This window comes from Lynx canadensis, chromosome B3 (genome assembly GCF_007474595.2).
Source record: "Lynx canadensis isolate LIC74 chromosome B3, mLynCan4.pri.v2, whole genome shotgun sequence".
Lineage (NCBI taxonomy): Eukaryota > Metazoa > Chordata > Mammalia > Carnivora > Felidae > Lynx > Lynx canadensis.
This window is the reverse complement of record NC_044308.2, coordinates 70,218,483-70,237,035: the sequence shown is the minus strand read 5'-3', so window position 1 is coordinate 70,237,035 and position 18,553 is coordinate 70,218,483. Positions and strand designations below refer to the sequence as shown.

Genomic DNA, 18,553 nt, shown 5'->3' with positions numbered 1-18,553 from the left:
GAGACCCTAAGAAGAAATACTTATGATCAGTTTTCAAAATATTTTAGACGAAATGTAGACAACCCATGACAGTCTCTCCAAATAGCAGAAACAAATAAAAACTTCATGTAAGAAAAAGCTTCAGAATAAAGAATAAATCAATGATGAGGCTACAAGCCCCTTTGTTAAGTCTTCAGAAACACTAGACACAGTGCCTAGTAGAATCATGGCTGGAAATAAGATCAAGAATCCTACAGGTTTTGTCCACATTAGCCAAGTACACTTAAAGTAGACATATATGTCTCAGACAGAATTATGGATGTGGCTTTTGAAGCATGAAGTATACACACAAAAAAAGTTTCCTAAGATATGTACAAAATTTTTGGAGAATTATTCTGGCAACACAATAGCTAAATTGGACTAAAAAGGACAAAGTGGAAAATACAGAGTGTTGGCAAAAGGCTTGAAAGGACACTACACAGAAAATGATATCCAAATAGCAAAAATTTGAAAAGGTGCTCACTACCATTCCTCAGCAGGATGTGTAAATCAAAACTACAACGAGATGCCACTACACACTAACTTGAATGAACTGCTAAATTTAGACTAAAAATACAAATTGTTGTGAAGATACAAAACAATTGTTTCTCTCCTATATTGACAGTAGGGATGTAAAATGTCATAGCCACTATGGAAAAGCAGGGACATTTCTCAAGCATGAAAAATATCCTGACCCTATGTTTCAGCAACCCAACTCGTAAGTGTGTGCACAAGAGAAATGAAAGCAAATGTCCATGGAAAGATTTAATACAAGAATGCTCTGGTTGCCTTTATTCATGTTTCCCTCTAAATTCAAGGCAAAAAGCCTCTTCACTTGCTATATATTTAGAAAGTGGAATATTTATCAGTAAGAAACATGGATCTCAAAAAATATATACATTTAAAATGCCAGACACAAAACAATACATATTCTGTGATCCCATTTATATTATTTTCAAAAAAATACAAAAATAACCCATGTTGAAAAATTTAAGAATAGTGGTTATTTCCAGGGATGTAATTGGCCAGAAAGAATTTCAAGGGAACTTTCTGATATGTTGGAAATACTCCATATTTTGTTCTTTGTCATGGCCAGAAGGTATATACATGCTCAAAAATTCCCCTAGCTGTATACTGAAGATTTGGTCATTTTATTGTACATAAACTACTACTCAGTAAACTTCAGAAAACAATACCAAGTACGTGCATTCACACACTAATTATATTGACCCTCTACTTATATTTCTGAGGACTTGTCTTTCATGCATTCAAAAAGTGACACATTTAGCTTTAATTATTGCAGAATACATTGGGATAGCCAAAAAAATTGTAAATAGCTTATATTTTCCACATTAGGAGAAAAAAGATAAAGTTTTATATTAACAAACTAAATAATAAGCAGCCATATAAAGAGTTAGGAAATACTTTAAGCATTAACATGAAAATTTTCCCAATAGAACCTGTAAGGGAAAAATAAAGTACAAGATATTGTGTGATATATTTCAAATATATGTTTAAAAAGGGGGGAAATGTACATAAAATATTATTTACACAGTCACAATTTTGAAAATTTACACAAGAAATCAATTGTTTCCTTTCTGGTAGGATGAGTATGGATGATAGACTGCAATAGGAAGATTTCTCACTTAACTTATCTTTTTTTACCTTAAAAAGTGTAACTATGCATACATATTTCCTGTTTTTCCTATTACAAACTCATCTTGTCTGAATCATTTCCAAGTTTTTAAATTGCAATGCCATTATTCATAGTTAATCCCTCCAAATTCTTGAGTTATCCTGATTCCTCTTTTCAGACTTCATGTCTATCACCAAGTCCAAATGACTGTACCATAAAAATACATGCTGAGTTCTCTTTATTCTTTCTGCTACCCACTTTCTTCCTCCATTCTCCAGCAGGCTAAGTCCCCAAATTCTCCTGTGCATAGCACTGCAAAATCTTCAAACTGTTCTTGCTTTTACACTTGCCTCCTTCAAATCCCTCCTCCCCACAGTAGCCAGAGTGGCCTTCAGATTACAAAAGCCCTACTGTAATTGTGAGTACACAGGTAGAAGAATGACTACATGCCGTATCCTGTGCAACTGCTGCCTACCTCTCTGACATGGCCTCATACTTTTCCTCCATTTGCCCATGACTTAATCACCACGTGGGTTCTTTTCTGTTCCTCCATGCACCAGCTCTTTCACCTCCATGGTCTTTGTTCTTGCTCTTCCCATTGCCTGTTCTGCCCTCTCTCAGACCTCCCATAGCTAGATTTATCTAGTTATTCAGCTTAAATGTCACCCCCTCAAAAAGGGCTTTTCTAATACCCAGCATAAAAGAACACCCTACTTGTCCCCATTTGTTTTCCAACATATCACTCTGTTATATTCTTCATTTTTGACAGTTTTAAACCTATCTTCTTTGCTCTTTGACAGCCTCCCTCCACTGGAATATAAACTCCCTGAGAGCAAGGACTTCATGTACCATAACTAGTGCTGAATTGCTGACCCATCCATACACTAAGCCTTCCAAATGATAGATACTTACAACATTTTGTAAAAGAAAGAAATTCCTTTCTATGGTTTCTGATTGGGAAATATCTGAGGAATCTGCAACAGTTTCCCAAAGAAACAACCATCGTGGGTGGAGCCAGGACTACAATCTTGTCCTCTGAATTCCAGTCTCATATTTTCATCACTACTGGATGCCTTGTGTAGTAAACTAGTTCAGGTCATCCTAAGATACACCTCTTAAAACACACACATGGACACAGACAAACACACACACACACACACACACACACACACACACACCTTTCTTTTTTTTTTAACGTTTATTTATTTTTGAGACAGAGCATGAATGGGGGAGGGTCAGAGAGAGAGGGAGACACAGAATCTGAAACAGGCTCCAGGATCTGAACGGTCAGCACAGAGCCCGACGCAGGGCTCGAACTCATGGACCGCAAGATCATGACCTGAGCCGAAGTCGGACGCCTAACCGACTGAGCCACCCAGGCGCCCCTACATCTTTCTTTTTAATATTATAAAATTGTCTGAGATTAAAATGCTTTCTCACCTGAGATGAGAGGCCCACTGTAGACTAGTTAAGTTCTCTATATTATCCTTGCTGTTTTGTAATTAAAAAACAAACAAAAAAGACTTTGTATTTCCAAAGATCTCTCCTCTCTCCTCTGATCCTCTGCTCCCTTTCTTCCCTCCCTCTCCCCCCAACCTTTTTCTGTATTTGTACATGTGGCTTTGTGGTACAGTTATCTCTGTGATCATGGTTTCTCTGTCCCATTATCTTTTCTCCTATTTTTTCCATTTGTGTCCTGTCATGTTTTTCCTTCTGTTCTCTCTCTTCCATTGATGTTATATTTCTAGCTATCTGTCTTTCTTGAAATTTATCCTTTCAAGAAGCAAAATGACATATATTCAAAGTTATTTATTTGCAGCACAAATTTAATAGAAAAAAAATGGTCAACAATATTATCTCCGTCCCATCATTTTCATGATGTCCCACTCCACCTCTGACTGAACCGGACATAAATTTGAATGAAAGTGTATTTGTATATGTTATTTCTTTTGTAAAATTTAAGTTTGTTACCTTAATTTAATTTTTTAAAATTTTTATTTATTTTTGAGACAGAGAGAGACAGAGCGCAAGCAGAAAAGGGGGCAGAGAGAGAGGGAGACACAGAATCTGAAGCAGGCTCCAGTCTCTGAGCTGTCAGCACAGAGCCCAACGCAGGGCCTGAACTCACAAACTGTGAGACCATGACCTGAGTTGAAGCAGACACTCAACTGACTGAGACACCCAGGTGCCCCTGTTACCTTAGTATTAATATCACTCAGATTTATCCTATCTTCCCTTTTAATGTATAACAAGGAAACAATATTAAATGGATTTTTTATGATTAAATACTTTTTCTTTCATGTAATATTCTTTAATTGAAAAGCAGAAAGACCTTCATTTTGCTATGGCAGAATATAGGAACTACATATTCAAAAAAAGTGAGTAACTATAAATATTAAGATCAAAAGAACTAGTGTATAAGACACCAGGAAGTTCTCTTATTTAAGGAGAATTATTTCTGAAAAATCTTTTATCTCTGTTTTGTGCCCAAAATATGAACATACTAACATACTTACCATTAGTCTCACTACTAACCTCTTTAAACACCAATGCCTTCTCATCACTTACATGAATTAAGTAGAAGGATCTAGAATAACCTTCCCAGGCTCACTATTTTCATTATGCTTAATAAACATGTATGGCAGTCCATTAACACTGTCACTGTTAAAACATCCAATTTAAAATGATGACATGATCCAGTAGGGCCTTACTTAGCTGCCACACTTGTTGAATATTTTTAATCCTTAAAATGTTCTCTATTTCTACTTGACATTCTAATAATTCCCACTGGAATCACTCTGCATGCTTAAGGTAGCTGAAAAACTCCAAAGCATATTCCCTACTGCATCACAAATTAGAGAGCAGATTCCAGAATTTATGATGTCCCACTGTGAGGATATATATTAAAGGAAAAATTCAGAAGTGATCAGGTAATCTCCTTTTCATCAGAAGGAAGAGGATGGCCCCTTGTCTAAGAGTAGCACTGGAGCCTTAGGGAGGTGAAATTTTTGGTCATTCTTCATATTTAAAGGAAACAGAAAGGAAGAATAGAATAAGAAAATCATCACCTACTGCTTAAAATGCACAAGAAAAGCTTTAATAATCCTGCAGAAACAGAAAAAGGGTAAGATCTAAATTCAGACATATAGGATTTTCTACCTTGTCCCTCAAATATACCTCCTGTCTGTCCTCCTCATGAATAGTATTATATTAAGGGGGCTAAAATCTTTAATTACATTATTATAAAGAAGTGAAAATGCCAATATCTTAGGAAGATTAATTATCTGGACTTCCATTTGAGCATCACACAAATGAATAGGTTTTCCCCATGGTAAATCAGAGATACGGGGAGAATGAAAGTCAGGAATTGTAAAGTCAGAAGGTACAGGCTGAGTCCACAGACAAACATCACGACTTCACAAGTTTGCAAACCTCTTGGTTCCCACACTCAGTTGGCATGCATTTCTTTCCCTGCATATGGTCCCAGCATACACTACATATGGCTCAGAGTTAGGGATCAAAACAAGAAAGACTTGATTCACAATCCTAGCTGAATTAGGTAAGAAAACTTTGCACCCTTTCTTGAAACAACATAAGTGTTTACCTTGAAATGACTCATATTTAAGCAGTCACCCTCTCTGGGATTAACTCTAGCACACTGACACAAAAATCTACTAACACAGGGTCCACTCACCATTTTTTACTAGAATTTGTTTACCCACTGAGTGCTTTCTCAGTTCAGTTTGTGTAGATGTGATATGCCTACTAATCAACTCATTTGATCATCATATCAACCTTGCACAGTAGAAAGAGTGGATATATTATTTCTCCTTTATAGATTAAAAAATTCAGATTTTAAAAGACTAAATGATTTGCATAAGGTTTACAGCTACCAAATTGTAGTTATAGTAACTTAAATAAGATAGAATAATTCCCAAAGCAGGGTTCTATCTGTAACATTCATGACACTATCTAAAACATGAAAATATTAAAGGACAATAGAGGTTTCCATCATCCAATGTAGCCATCCCATTGATTTGATAAGCAATTGTCTGGGTGAAGACTTGTGCAATTGAATAAAGTTTTATATAATCCTCAACTTTAGTATTGATTAAATATTTTTTATGTTCTTCGGTTCGATTCACAGTTTTCAAAACTCATAGAAATGGGTAAGAGTGTATTTTAATAATTTGAAAATGTTATGAATATAGTATCAGAAAACACAATGTCATTTTCAAACTTTCATTAAATGGATTCATATTGGCAGGGGTGGTTTTAAGGGGATTTAGTTCAAAGCACAAAGATAAATCACTTTATTTTTATCATAATGAGTTAGACAAAATATTTGACACAACATGAAGTAACTAATGAGTGTTTGAGATGAAGTAAATTTCAGCAAGTTTAATGTTCAGGAAGAAAGTCTTAGCAGTGAAGAGCAAGTTAAGCATTTTCAATCTGTTGAAAAATACACTGGAATGGAATACTTAGGAAGCACCTACCATACTCCCTCTGCCTTGGAGCAATCTATTGTCTCAGAATTAATGGAAAGACAGGTATTGAAAGTAATGATGTAGAATGTGTGCACGAAACAAAGTGAAAATACATTAAGACTAAAAGAATGTGGGCAAATGAGAGAAAGGGAAGGACAAGAAAGAGTAATGAAGAAGGAAAAGCAAGGGCTCTGTGGAGAGAAACCACAGGAAAAATAAAATAAGGCAAATGTAAAAAGAATATTCGCGAAAGTGGGTCTATAAAAGAGAATTAGTAGGAAGAGAATGGATAAATATGAAACGTTTAGAAAGGAGCAAGAGAAAATGCATGGGGAGAGATGAAGGAGATGCTAGGAAGGTGACCGGTCCCCACACACCTCAGTGCTCAGTGTGACCTGTGGAGGCAGTGTGTCTGCACTCTGAGGAAGAGGGTCAGGTACCAGCACCCTCTCTATCTGTGCATCTAAAGATGCACTAAAATGCCAGATGTGTTTTTTTTATTAAGGAAGGATAGGGGTGATGAAAACATTCAGGTCTGTGTCTTAGCCTACACTGACAATACTTCTTTGCCTTATCTGACTACAACAAAAGCTTGCGCCTGTGAGAATTATTGTCTGGGGCTTTTTTTTTTCTTTCAGGAATCCATTTTATGCAGAGTAATATCCGTTGGATGCATGTCTGTCCTCAGTGTCTATGATGAGCACAATTTGAGAATCACGGGAATAGAAGGTATATAAATGGGAATGGGAGAAGAAAGTGGATTAAAGACGTGAAGTGATATGCAAGTCCATCTTTTAGTAACAGGGAGTAGAGATGGATACTGGAAAAATAAAAGCAGAAAAAGAGTGGGAGACTGTAACTCTCAGAGTGTTCCCTGTATCTTGAAATGTCAACCCCCCAAAAGCATGAAATTACTGTAAGTGATTACCTGGAATGCCCAAAACCTAAATAGACAGAGGGTGCTATGGACTTACTTTCCTAAGAGCAGGTTTGTATAGGCAGAGTAAGAAATAAAGGTGGAGACAATAGGCGTCCACATGGGTAAAAGACAGAAGGAAACTTCTAAATTAATTTCAAGGACACCAAATATATTTTTTTCCTTTTTTTTTAAGTTTTTATTTAAATACCAGTTACTTAACATACACTGTAATATTAGTTTCAGGTGTACAATATAGTGATTCAACACTGACACACACTACCAGCTGCTCATCACACTAAGTGGACTCCTTAATCCCCATCACCTACTTAACCCACCCACCCCCATCCCCTTCTGGTAACCATCAGTTTGTTCTCTATAGTTAAGGGTCTGTTTCTCAGACTGCCTCTCATTCTCTCCCTCTTTTTTCCCCTTTGTTCATTTGTTTGCTTTCTCAAATTCACTATGTGTGTGTTGATACCTATGTGAACATGTATCTGTATGTACAAATATGTGTACACATGTTATAAATTCCTTTTCTATAATATTTGGCGGCTAGTTACAAATGTTACTGATCACATAGAACATCACAGGTTCTGATGTTTCCTAATAATTGTGCCCTAAAATACCAGTATATTGCCTAAGTGTCCCATGAGTTTCTTTATGGACTTCTTAAGGTTTATTTTTCTTTAGTCTTTCTCCTTTTTCTCCCCTCTCTTCCTACCTTCTCTTTTGGGGATGCTATCAAAAATTTGTGACAAATTTCAATTGGGAATTTTTCTCTCTCCAGTTTTTCCCACCACATCTAATGGCACTTAAAAAATGATTCATTGAAATATAATCAACATACCATAAAATTTAAAGAGCATAATTCCATGGTTTTAAATGTATTTACAGAGTTATGAAAGTATCATCATCATCATGATAAATTTTAGCGCATTTTCCCCACCCCAAAAAGAAAACTCATATTAGCAGTTACTCCCCATTGCATCGTAGTCCTAGGCAACCACTCTTCTACTTCCTGTCTCTATCGATTTGCCTTGTCTGGAGATTTTCGTAAATTGAATTGTACATATGCTGTCCTTTGTGACTGGTTCCTTTCACATAGCATAATGTTTTTGAGTTCATTCATGTTTCTGCACGTCGCAATACATCATTCCTTCTTATTGCCAAACTATATTCCATTGTATCCATAGTATTTTTTAAAAACAACTATTGCATGTAATTAAAAAACAAGGGAGGGGCGCCTGGGTGGCTCAGTCAGTTAAGCATCCGACTTTGGCTCAGGTCATGATCTCATGGTTTGTGGGTTCGAGCCCTGCATCAGGCTCTGTGCTGACAGCTCAGAGCCTGTCGCCTGTTTCAGATTCTGTGTCTCCCTCTCTCTCTACCCCTCCACCACTCACGCTCTGTCTCTCTGTCTCAAAAATAAATAAACATTAAAAAAATCAAGGGAAATGTTGTTATATGCCACATTATAATATTTTGTTACAATTAGCAATCTTTCGTTTTTAAGTCATTCATGCCAACAAACATCTACAGATATCAAAACATGTGAGTATTTATTTATAAAGTATGTTTCTACTATTATAGTAACATACAAATTAGAAGACAACCACAAATATAATTCTAAGTAGAGTTCTTATTTAGACCAGATTATAGACTGAAAGGGTAAATATGTATGCAAGCAATATTACAATTAAGTAATAGCAATTTACAGACTCTGATTAATAATGTACTAATCCATTTAAACTAAGAAATACATACCTCTTATTTTTTTCTACTCTACTTGCAAATGAGAATGAAGAAGTTGCTGCAAAATTAAAATCTTAACTACAATTCCTTTATTTTTCTCATATGTCCAATGAGTACATCATACTTTATGTTCTATATGGACAATTCCAACTCTATCATGCTTTGATTTATTAGTTGAGATATTGAAAATATTTTATACATTATAAGTTTTACATGAAAATATTTGTGGGAAGGATGTCATTTGCCTACCATTCTGAGATCTGAGGGAAAAGGAGGTTATGGATACATGGTGAGCAAATAAAACTGGGTTAGTATTAATTAGGATTTAAGAACAGGGTATGTAGTAGATTCAGGATGGGGACCAACCAAGGGGGTAAGTAGGGGAAAACCTTTAAGTTAGGAAAATGTAGGATTCTTGTTTGAGACCCTAAACCATTTTGGAATAAAGGTGCACAAGGACACCAAAGCAGAACAAGTAAGAAACACATTTAGAAAAGAAGGCATAGAACTAGGGAGTCTACAGGAAAGAAATGAAAGAAGAATTCGCCAAAGTACTTTGGTCTGTGGGAATGAGAAGTGACCAAAAGCCAGCAACTATTATAATATTAGAGACAGTGCACCACCACTAACCAAAAGAACAACAAGCCTGACAAATTTCATAATGATTAAAGTTTTTTTAATGAGGAAATTTCAACTATACCTCAAGCAAACTAGCCCAGAGTCCTAGAGGAGCACATTACATAGAAGCTCATGGTTAAATGGGAATGAGAGTGGTTATAAGAACAATGGCTTAGGGGGGAATCAAGAAATGAAGGGTAGAAAGGTCAACTCAAGACATAAGACAATTACGGGCATGTGTTTTTTTCTGCTAGGCAAGTGTTGGAAGTGGTAAATGCTTTTATCTGAAAAGAGCTATGGAGTAGATGAAAAGGTGGTTATAACAGATAATATTTTGTTCTTTGTTATGTTGCAGACAGAGGAGAGATGGAGAGGGAGAACAGCACAGTGGTGACAGAATTTATCCTCCTTGGTCTCACCCAGTCTCAACAGGCTCAACTCCTGGTCTTTGTGCTAGTCTTAGTTTTCTACCTCATCATTCTCCCTGGAAATCTACTCATCATCCTCACCATCAGATCAGACCCTGGCCTCACAGCCCCCCTCTACTTCTTTCTGGGCAACTTGGCTTTCCTGGATGCATCCTACTCCTTCATTGTGGCCCCCAGGATGCTGGTGGACTTCCTCTCTGAGAAGAAAATAATCTCCTACAGGGGCTGCATCACTCAGCTTTTTTTCTTGCACTTTCTTGGGGCAGGGGAGATGTTCCTTCTTGTTGTGATGGCCTTTGACCGCTACATGGCCATTTGTCATCCTTTGCACTATACCACTGTTATGAACCCTAGAATCTGCTATGCCTTGCTGTTGGCTCTGTGGCTTGGGGGCTTTACTCATTCCATTGTGCAAGTAGCCCTTATTCTCCACTTGCCCTTCTGTGGCCCAAACCAGCTGGATAACTTCTTCTGTGATGTGCCACAGGTCATCAAGCTGGCCTGCACAGACACCTTTGTGGTGGAGCTCCTGATGGTCTCCAACAGTGGCCTGCTTACCCTGCTGTGCTTCCTGGGGCTTCTGGCCTCTTATGCTGTCATCCTGTATCGTGTGAAGGGACACACCTCTGAAGGCAAACACAAGGCTCTTTCCACATGTACCACACACATTATCATTGTGTTTCTCATGTTTGGACCTGCCATCTTCATCTACACTCGTCCCTTCAGAGCTTTCCCAGCCGACAAAGTGGTTTCTCTCTTTCACACAGTGATCTTTCCTTTGATGAACCCTGTGATTTATACCCTTCGCAACCAGGAAGTAAAAGCTTCCATGAGGAGGTTACTGAGTCGTCACATGGTTTGCTGAATGGAATAGAAGAGTGAGACATGCAACAAAGGAGAAAGTTCAGTTGGAATTAATTAAATCATTTATTTATTAGTGTACTATGTGAGTCAGTCATTTTAGGAAATACTGAATTTATTAAGCAATTCCAATTTTCAGGCACTATTCTAGGTATGTGAATAAGGCAGGTAAGATTCTAGGTCTCTTGGGGTTACATTGAAATAGATAAAGACAGATTAAAGTATTAAATTGGCCCAAAAAAAACCCCATAATATCCAAGAGAGATAGTGCTCTGAAGCAAGTGAAAAATACTGCCATGATAGAGTTTGACAGGAGATGGAAGTTACTTTGCTTTTGGTTGTTAAGCAAGGTCTTGTTGGTGGTAGTTAGCTGATATCCAGGTGACTTGAGAGAAATACCTGTGCAATTTCCCAGGGACAGAAAATTCTAGACAGAGAAGATGACTAGTACAAAGGCACAGAGATTTTATTAATTGGTACATTGGAATATCACAAAGAGAAATGTGGTAGCTTGTCAAATATGTTGATATATGTAAATATATATGTACTACACACTGTACAAAAAATGGTATGACGTCTTTTAGGGTTTGTGTGTGTGTGTGTGTGTGTGTGTGTGTGTAAATGCATGACAATAGTCATGAAAAAATGATAGACACATAATAGGATTATCATTGATATAGACTGGATTAAAATTTTCTTTCTTGTCACATGTTTTATGTTTATTTATATTTTTCACATTCTCTGCTTCATTTTGGTTTAATTGAAAAAGGGAAGGAAACAGATACTCTTATAGTCTCTGGAAAGGAATGGAACTCTGCCAACTCTCCAAGTATAGCCCAATGAGAGCTGGATCAGACTTTCGACTTAAAGAATTGTATGAGAATAAAGTTTTGCTATTTTAAGTCATTAAGTTTGGGGTAATTTGTTAAGATAAATAGTAAATAGAGACAACACAGTCTGGTTAAATAGTAATATAGTAACATAGTATTTCTTTTACTATCCTTTTACTCTTCATCTATATGGCTCTTTATTTTTTTTATTTTTATTTTTTTCAATATATGAAATTTATTGTCAAATTGGTTTCCATACAACACCCACTGCTCATCCCAAAAGGTGCCCTCCTCAATACCCATCACCCACCCTCCCCTCCCTCCCACCCCCCCATCAACCCTCAGTTTGTTCTCAGTTTTTAAGAGTCTCTTATGCTTTGGCTCTCTCCCACTCTAACCTCTTTTTTTTTCCTTCCCCTCCCCCATGGGTTTCTGTTAAGTTTCTCAGAATCCACCTAAGAGTGAAAACATATGGTATCTGTCTTTCTCTGTATGGCTTATTTCACTTAGCATAACACTCTCCAGTTCCATCCACGTTGCTACAAAGGGCCATATTTCATTCTTTCTCATTGTATGGCTCTTTATTTTTAATACAGTTTCTTGTATGTAACATAAATCTTAACCAATACAATAATCTCTGCCTTTAAATAGGTTATTAGGTCATTTACAGATATCATGATAATAGATAGACACAGTTCAGTTAAAATTGACCATCTTTTTATTTTATATTTGTTTCATCTGTTTTTTCCACTTTTGTCTTATTTATGTATTTTCTTGAACACTGAGTGTTATTTATATTTCTTTTGTTTATATTTATTATTGAGTTCAATTTATTCATAGTAATAATCTTGACCTCTTAGCTATCTCTTTTCTTGAAGCCTTTAGTGTTTATTTTAGGGTGATAATACATACTGTACATTTTAATGTATCACAGTCTAAATTCAATATTACATATTTCCAGGTATCATATAAGAAAGTTATAACATTGTACTTCCATTTGCCTGTTTGTGCTGTTTTATATTAATGAGTATTATTACCTATTGAGATAATACATTCAACAACATATTGTTATTACATTCACTGTGTACTATCATTTACCTTTTAAAGAGAGCTGTATAATAAAAATTATTTTTATCCTCTTGATGTTTCATTTTGTATAATGTTATTGCTATGCCTTCACGTTCACTAATTTTTTTCCTCTTCACTGTCATCTCTGTAATACCTTCCAATGCATTTTTTTCACTTGAGAAGCACAATAGTTCAATTCCATATTTCAATTCAGATTTAAAAAAATCTTCCATGACCATTCTTAATCACTGTATAGTAGTAGTACTATCTCTTCTGATGATCACAGTAAATTACCCTTTACAAGATGGTGACACCTTTCCTTGCCTTCATGTCTCTTAGAAAGAAAAATGCAAAGTGAATGAGTAGCAGCAATAGCCTGAAGTTAATGGAAATCTTACTGTGTCATTGGTGAAAGGAGTTCTTCTAGAACTAGAGAGCATGAAGTTGTGGGAAAATAAAGCATAAATTGTACAAGTGTTTTACAGGGATTGAAGCTATATGAGGAATATCCTTGCTCCCAAGCCTGCAGAATCTTATTACTGGGAAAAAGAATACATATAATGCCATTAAGTAAGAGCATACACTACGTTCTAGAAGATGCCATATCAAGATAGCAGGATACAATCTAAAAATTGTGATGCTCTCTAATCAGTCAATATAAAATAACACAAAGCATGATGGACAGCTCCATCCCTATAGTCAGTTGAAGTGCCATGATCAGGTGGTCCATATCTACTGGGGCATAGTAGAATGCCACGAGCTGATTTCCAACTCATGTATAGTTCTCTGTTGCACATGGAAGAGCCATGCTACATAATCCTATGAAACTACATTGTGATTCTGTTAGGATATGGCATAACTTATAAAAGGTCTATTTTCCAGCTAGGTAATTTTAATACTGTTGGATGTACCTGGATATATGGCCTTAGTAGTAAGACTGCATTTACTCTGTACTAGATCTGCAAAGATGTCTTTCCTGAACTAAGTTCACAAAATTGGAAGCCTCATGTCAATCAATGAATAAGTAATATATACAAGTTGGAATATACTGCAAACTTGGAGAGGACTACCAGACATTAAGCTTTCTTCTTAGTGTATGGTGATGGTACAAGATGCAATATTTTAACTTTTAAAGTGATGCCTCAGCATCCTTGCCCTGTATAAACTCTCCAAAACTTCATAAATGTGGCATTACCTGCCATCTTAAATGAATGAGGTTTTTATCCTCACACTTGGTCCTTTACATTCACTTAATCTGGGGAGAGGAAATGTTATTTTTCTTATGCCCTATTATAGGAATATTGAAAATTTCACTTAACTTCCTTTTAGGTAACTGTGTACCACATGACCTTGACTAGAATTGTATTTGTAGCTGTTGGTCTTGCTAGTAATCAACCATGATTATGGTGTTTCAATTAAATTAAATAGAAGGTTTTTTTTTTTCCCTAGGGTAAAAGAAATCATAGCATTTTAGTCCAACGTTGGCATGGCAGGGTCACAATATGACCAGAGCCTCCAAAACTTCCTATATGTATGCTCTTTTTTATTTATTTATTTTTATTTTTTTATTATTTTTTTTTATTTTTTTTATATATATGAAATTTATTGACAAATTGGTTTCCATACAACACCCAGTGCTCATCCCAAAAGGTGCCCTCCTCAATACCCATCACCCACCCTCCCCTCCTTCCCACCCCCCATCAACCCTCAGTTTGTTCTCAGTTTTTAACAGTCTCTTATGCTTTGGCTCTCTCCCACTCTAACCTCTTTTTTTTTTTTTTCCTTCCCCTCCCCCATGGGTTCCTGTTAAGTTTCTCAGGATCCACATAAGAGTGAAATGTATGCTCTTTTTTAAAATAGTTTGTCATTTTTTTATTTTTATTTATTTTTTATTTTATTTATTTATTTATTTTTAAAAAGAGAGAGAGAAGATGGCGCGTAGGAGGATGCTGGGCTCACCACGCATCCTGCTGATCACTTAGATTCCACCTACACCTGCCTAAGTAACCCAGAAAACCACCAGAAGACTAGCAGAACGGAGTCTCTGGAGCCAGGGGCAGACGACAGGCCCACGGAAGAGGGTAGGAAGGGCAGCGAGGCCGTGCGCGCTCCACGGACTGGTGGGAGGGAGCCAGGGCTGAGGGGCGGCCTGCCAGCCATGCACAGGCCCCAAGTCTGGCTTGCAAAAGCGGAGGGGACAGCCGGAGTGTGTTCCGACAGCAAGAGGGACTTGACATCTGGAGGGTTATAAGCTAACAGCTCTGCTCGGAGAAAGGGAGGGCTGGAGGACAATGGGAGGGAGAGTTGTTGAGACCCGGAGGACAGAGCACAGCCTGGTGGGGAACAAAGGTGCTCGCCAGCGCCATCTCCCTCGCCCATCCCCCAGCCAAAATCCCAAAGGGAACCAGTTCCTGCCAGGGAACTTGCTTGCACCCCACAAACACCCAACGCTGTGCTTCTGGGGGTGCATCCCTCCGGCGGGTCTGACTCCCTCCCAGTGCCGCAGGGCCCCTCCCAAAGCCGATCTCAGAAGGAAAAGCTAGCTGACCCTGCCACTCCCGCCCCTGTGCACCTTGCCGATCCACCCCTGCTAATATGCCAGATCCCCAGCACCACAAGCTGGGCAGTGTGCAAGTAGCCCAGAAGGGCCACACCACCCCACAGTGAATCCCGCCCCTGGGAGAGGGGAAGAGAAGGCACATACCAGTCTGACTGTGGCCCCAGCGGTGGGCTGAGGGCAGACATCAGGTCTGACTGCGCCCGCCCACCAACTCAAGTTATTCAAGACAGCACGGGGAAGTGCCCCTCAGTCCCCTACCACTCCAGGGACTATCCAAAATGACGAAACGGAAGAATTCCCCTCAGAAAAACGTCCAGGAAATAACAACAGCTAATGAGCTGATCAAAAATGATTTCAACAATACAAGAGAAAGTGAATTTAGAATAATAGTAATAAAATTAATCACTGGGATGGAAAACAGTATACAGGACAGCAGAGAATCTATTGCTACAGAGATCAAGGAACTAAGGAACAGCCAGGAGGAGCTAAAAAATGCTACTAATGAGTTACAAAATAAAATGGAGACAACTATGGCTCACATTGAAGAGGCAGAGGAGAGAATAGGTGAACTAGAAGATAAAATTATGGAAAAAGAGGAAGCTGAGAAAAAGAGAGATAAAAAATCCAGGAGTATGAGGGGAAAATTAGAGAACTAAGTGATGCACTAAAGAGAAATAATCTACGCATAATTGATATTCCAGAGGAGGAAGAGAGAGGGAAAGGTGCTGAAGGTGTACTTGAAGAAATAATAGATCAGAACTTCCCAGATCTGTGGAAGGAAAAAGGCATCGAAATCCAAGAGGCACAGAGAACTCCCTTCAGATGTAACTTGAATCGATCTTCTGCATGACATATCACAGTGAAACTGGCAAAATACAAGGATAAAGAGAAAATTCTGAAAGCAGCTAGAGATAAACGTGCTCTAACATATAAAGGGAGACCTATAAGACTCGTGACTGATCTCTCTACTGAAACTTAGCAGGCCAAAAAGAATGGCAGGAAATCTTCAATGTGATGAACAGAAAAAATATGCAGCTGAGAATCCTTTATCCAGCAAGTCTGTCATTTAGGATAGAAGGAGAGATAAAGGTCTTCCCAAACAAACAAAAACTGAAGGAATTCGTCACCACTAAACCAGCCCTACAAGAGGTCCTAAGGGGAATCCTGTGAGACAAAGTACCAGAGTCATCACTACAAGCATGAAACCTACGGACATCACAATGACTCTAAACCCGTATCTTTCTATAAATAACACTGAATGTAAATGGATTAAATGCACCAACCAAAAGACATAGGGTATCAAAATGGATAAAAAAAAAAAAAAAACAAGACCCATCTATTTGCTGTCTACAAGAGACTCATGTTAGACCTGAGGACACCTTCAGATTGAGAGTGAGGGGATGGAGAACTATTTATCATGCCACTGGAAGTCAAAAGAAAGCTGGAGTAGCCATACTGATACGAGACAAACTAGACTTTAAATTAAAGGCTGTTACAACAGATGAAGAAGGACATTATATAATAATCACAGGGTCTATCCATCAGGAAGAGCTAACAAGTGTAAATGTCTATGTTTCAAAAACAGGAGCCCCCAAATATATAAAACAATTACTCATAAACATAAGCAACCTTATTGATAAGAATGTGGTAATTTCAGGGGACTTGAACACTCCACTTACAGAAATGGATAGATCATCTAGACACACGGTCAATAAAGAAACAAGGGCCCTGGATGATACATTGGATTAGATGGACTTGACAGATATATTTAGAACTCTGCATCCCAAAGCAACAGAATATACTTTCTTCTCGAGTGCACATGGAACATTCTCCAAGATAGATCACATACTGGGTCATAAAACAGCCCTTCATAAGTATACAAGAATTGAAATCATACCATGCATACTTTCAGACCACAATGCTATGAAGCTTGAAATCAACCACAGGAAAAAGTATGGAAACCTCCAGAAGCATGGAGGTTAAAGAACACCCTACTAAAGAATGAATGGGGCAACCAGGAAATTAGAGAAGAAATTTAAAAATATATGGAAACAAACGAAAATGAAAATACCACAATCCAAACGCTTTGGGATGCAGCCAAGGCAGTCCTGAGAGGAAAATACATTGCAATCCAGGCCTATCTCAAGAAACAAGAAATGTCCCAAATACAAAATCTAACAGCACACCTAAAGGAAAGCAGAACAACAAAGACAGCCTAAACCCAGCAGAAGAAGAGAAATAAGAAAGATCAGAGCAGAAATAAACAATATAAAATCTAAAAAAACTATAGAGCAGATCAACGAAACCAAGAGTTGGTTTTTTGAAAAAATAAACAAAATGGATAAACCTCTAGCCAGGCTTCTCAAAAAGAAAAGGGAGATGACCCAAAGAGATAAAATCATGAAATCATGAAATCATGAAAATGGAATTATTACAACCAATCCCTCAGAGATAAAAGCAATTATCAGGGAATACTATGAAAAATTATATGCCAACAAACTAGAACACCGGGAAGAAATGGACAAATTACTAAACATGCACACGCTTCCAAAACTCAATCAGGAGGAAATAGAAAGCTTGAACAGACCCATAATCAGCGAAGAAATTGAATCGGTTATCAAAAATCTCCCAACAAATAAGAGTCCAGGACCAGATGGCTTCCCAGGGGAGTTCTACCAGACCTTTAAAGCAGAAATAATACCTATCCTTTTCAAGCTATTCCAAGAAATAGAAAGGGAAGGAAAACTTCCAGACTTATTCTATGAAGCCAGTATTACTTTGATTCCTAAACCAGACAGAGATCCAGTAAAAAGAGAACTACAGGCCAATATCCCTGATGAATATGGATGCAAAAATTCTCTAGAAGATACTAGCAAATCGAATTCAACAGCATATAAAAAGAATTATTCACCATGATCGAGTGGAATTCATTCCTGGGATGCAGGGCTGGTTCAACATTCACAAATCAATCAACGTGATACATGATATTAATAAAAGAAAAGATAAGAACCATATGACCTGTCAATCGATGCAGAAAAGGCCTTTGACAAAATTCAGCAACGTTTCTTAATAAAAACCCTCGAGAAAGTTGGGATAGAAGGAACATACTTAAACATCATAAAAGCCATTTATGAAAAGCCCACAGCTAACATCATCCTCAATGGGGAAAAACTGAGAGCTTTTTCCCTGAGATCAGGAACACGACAGCGATGGCCACTCTCACCGCTGTTGTTTAACATAGTGTTGGAAGTTCTAGCATCAACATCAGACAACAAAAGGAAATCAAAGGCATCAAAATTGGCAAAGATGAAGTTTAGCTTTCGCTTTTTGCAGATGACATGATATTATACATGGAAAATCCGATAGACTCGAC

The 18,553-nt window shown here is 37.6% G+C and overlaps 1 protein-coding gene across 1 annotated transcript; it reads left to right on the top strand.

The window, feature by feature from the left end:
- The first annotated feature begins 9,799 nt into the window (after nucleotides 1-9,799).
- Nucleotides 9,800-10,726, top strand: LOC115517167 (olfactory receptor 4N5). The gene has a single exon (XM_030320286.1). It carries the CDS (start codon nucleotides 9,800-9,802, stop codon nucleotides 10,724-10,726), a length of 927 nt encoding a protein of 308 aa, XP_030176146.1.
- Nucleotides 10,727-18,553: the final 7,827 nt, after the last annotated feature.

What these genes read in the sequence shown, in the direction of transcription:
- LOC115517167 (XM_030320286.1), top strand. Translation starts at nt 9,800, where the DNA reads ATGGAGAGGGAGAACAGCACAGTGGTGACAGAATTTATCCTCCTTGGT.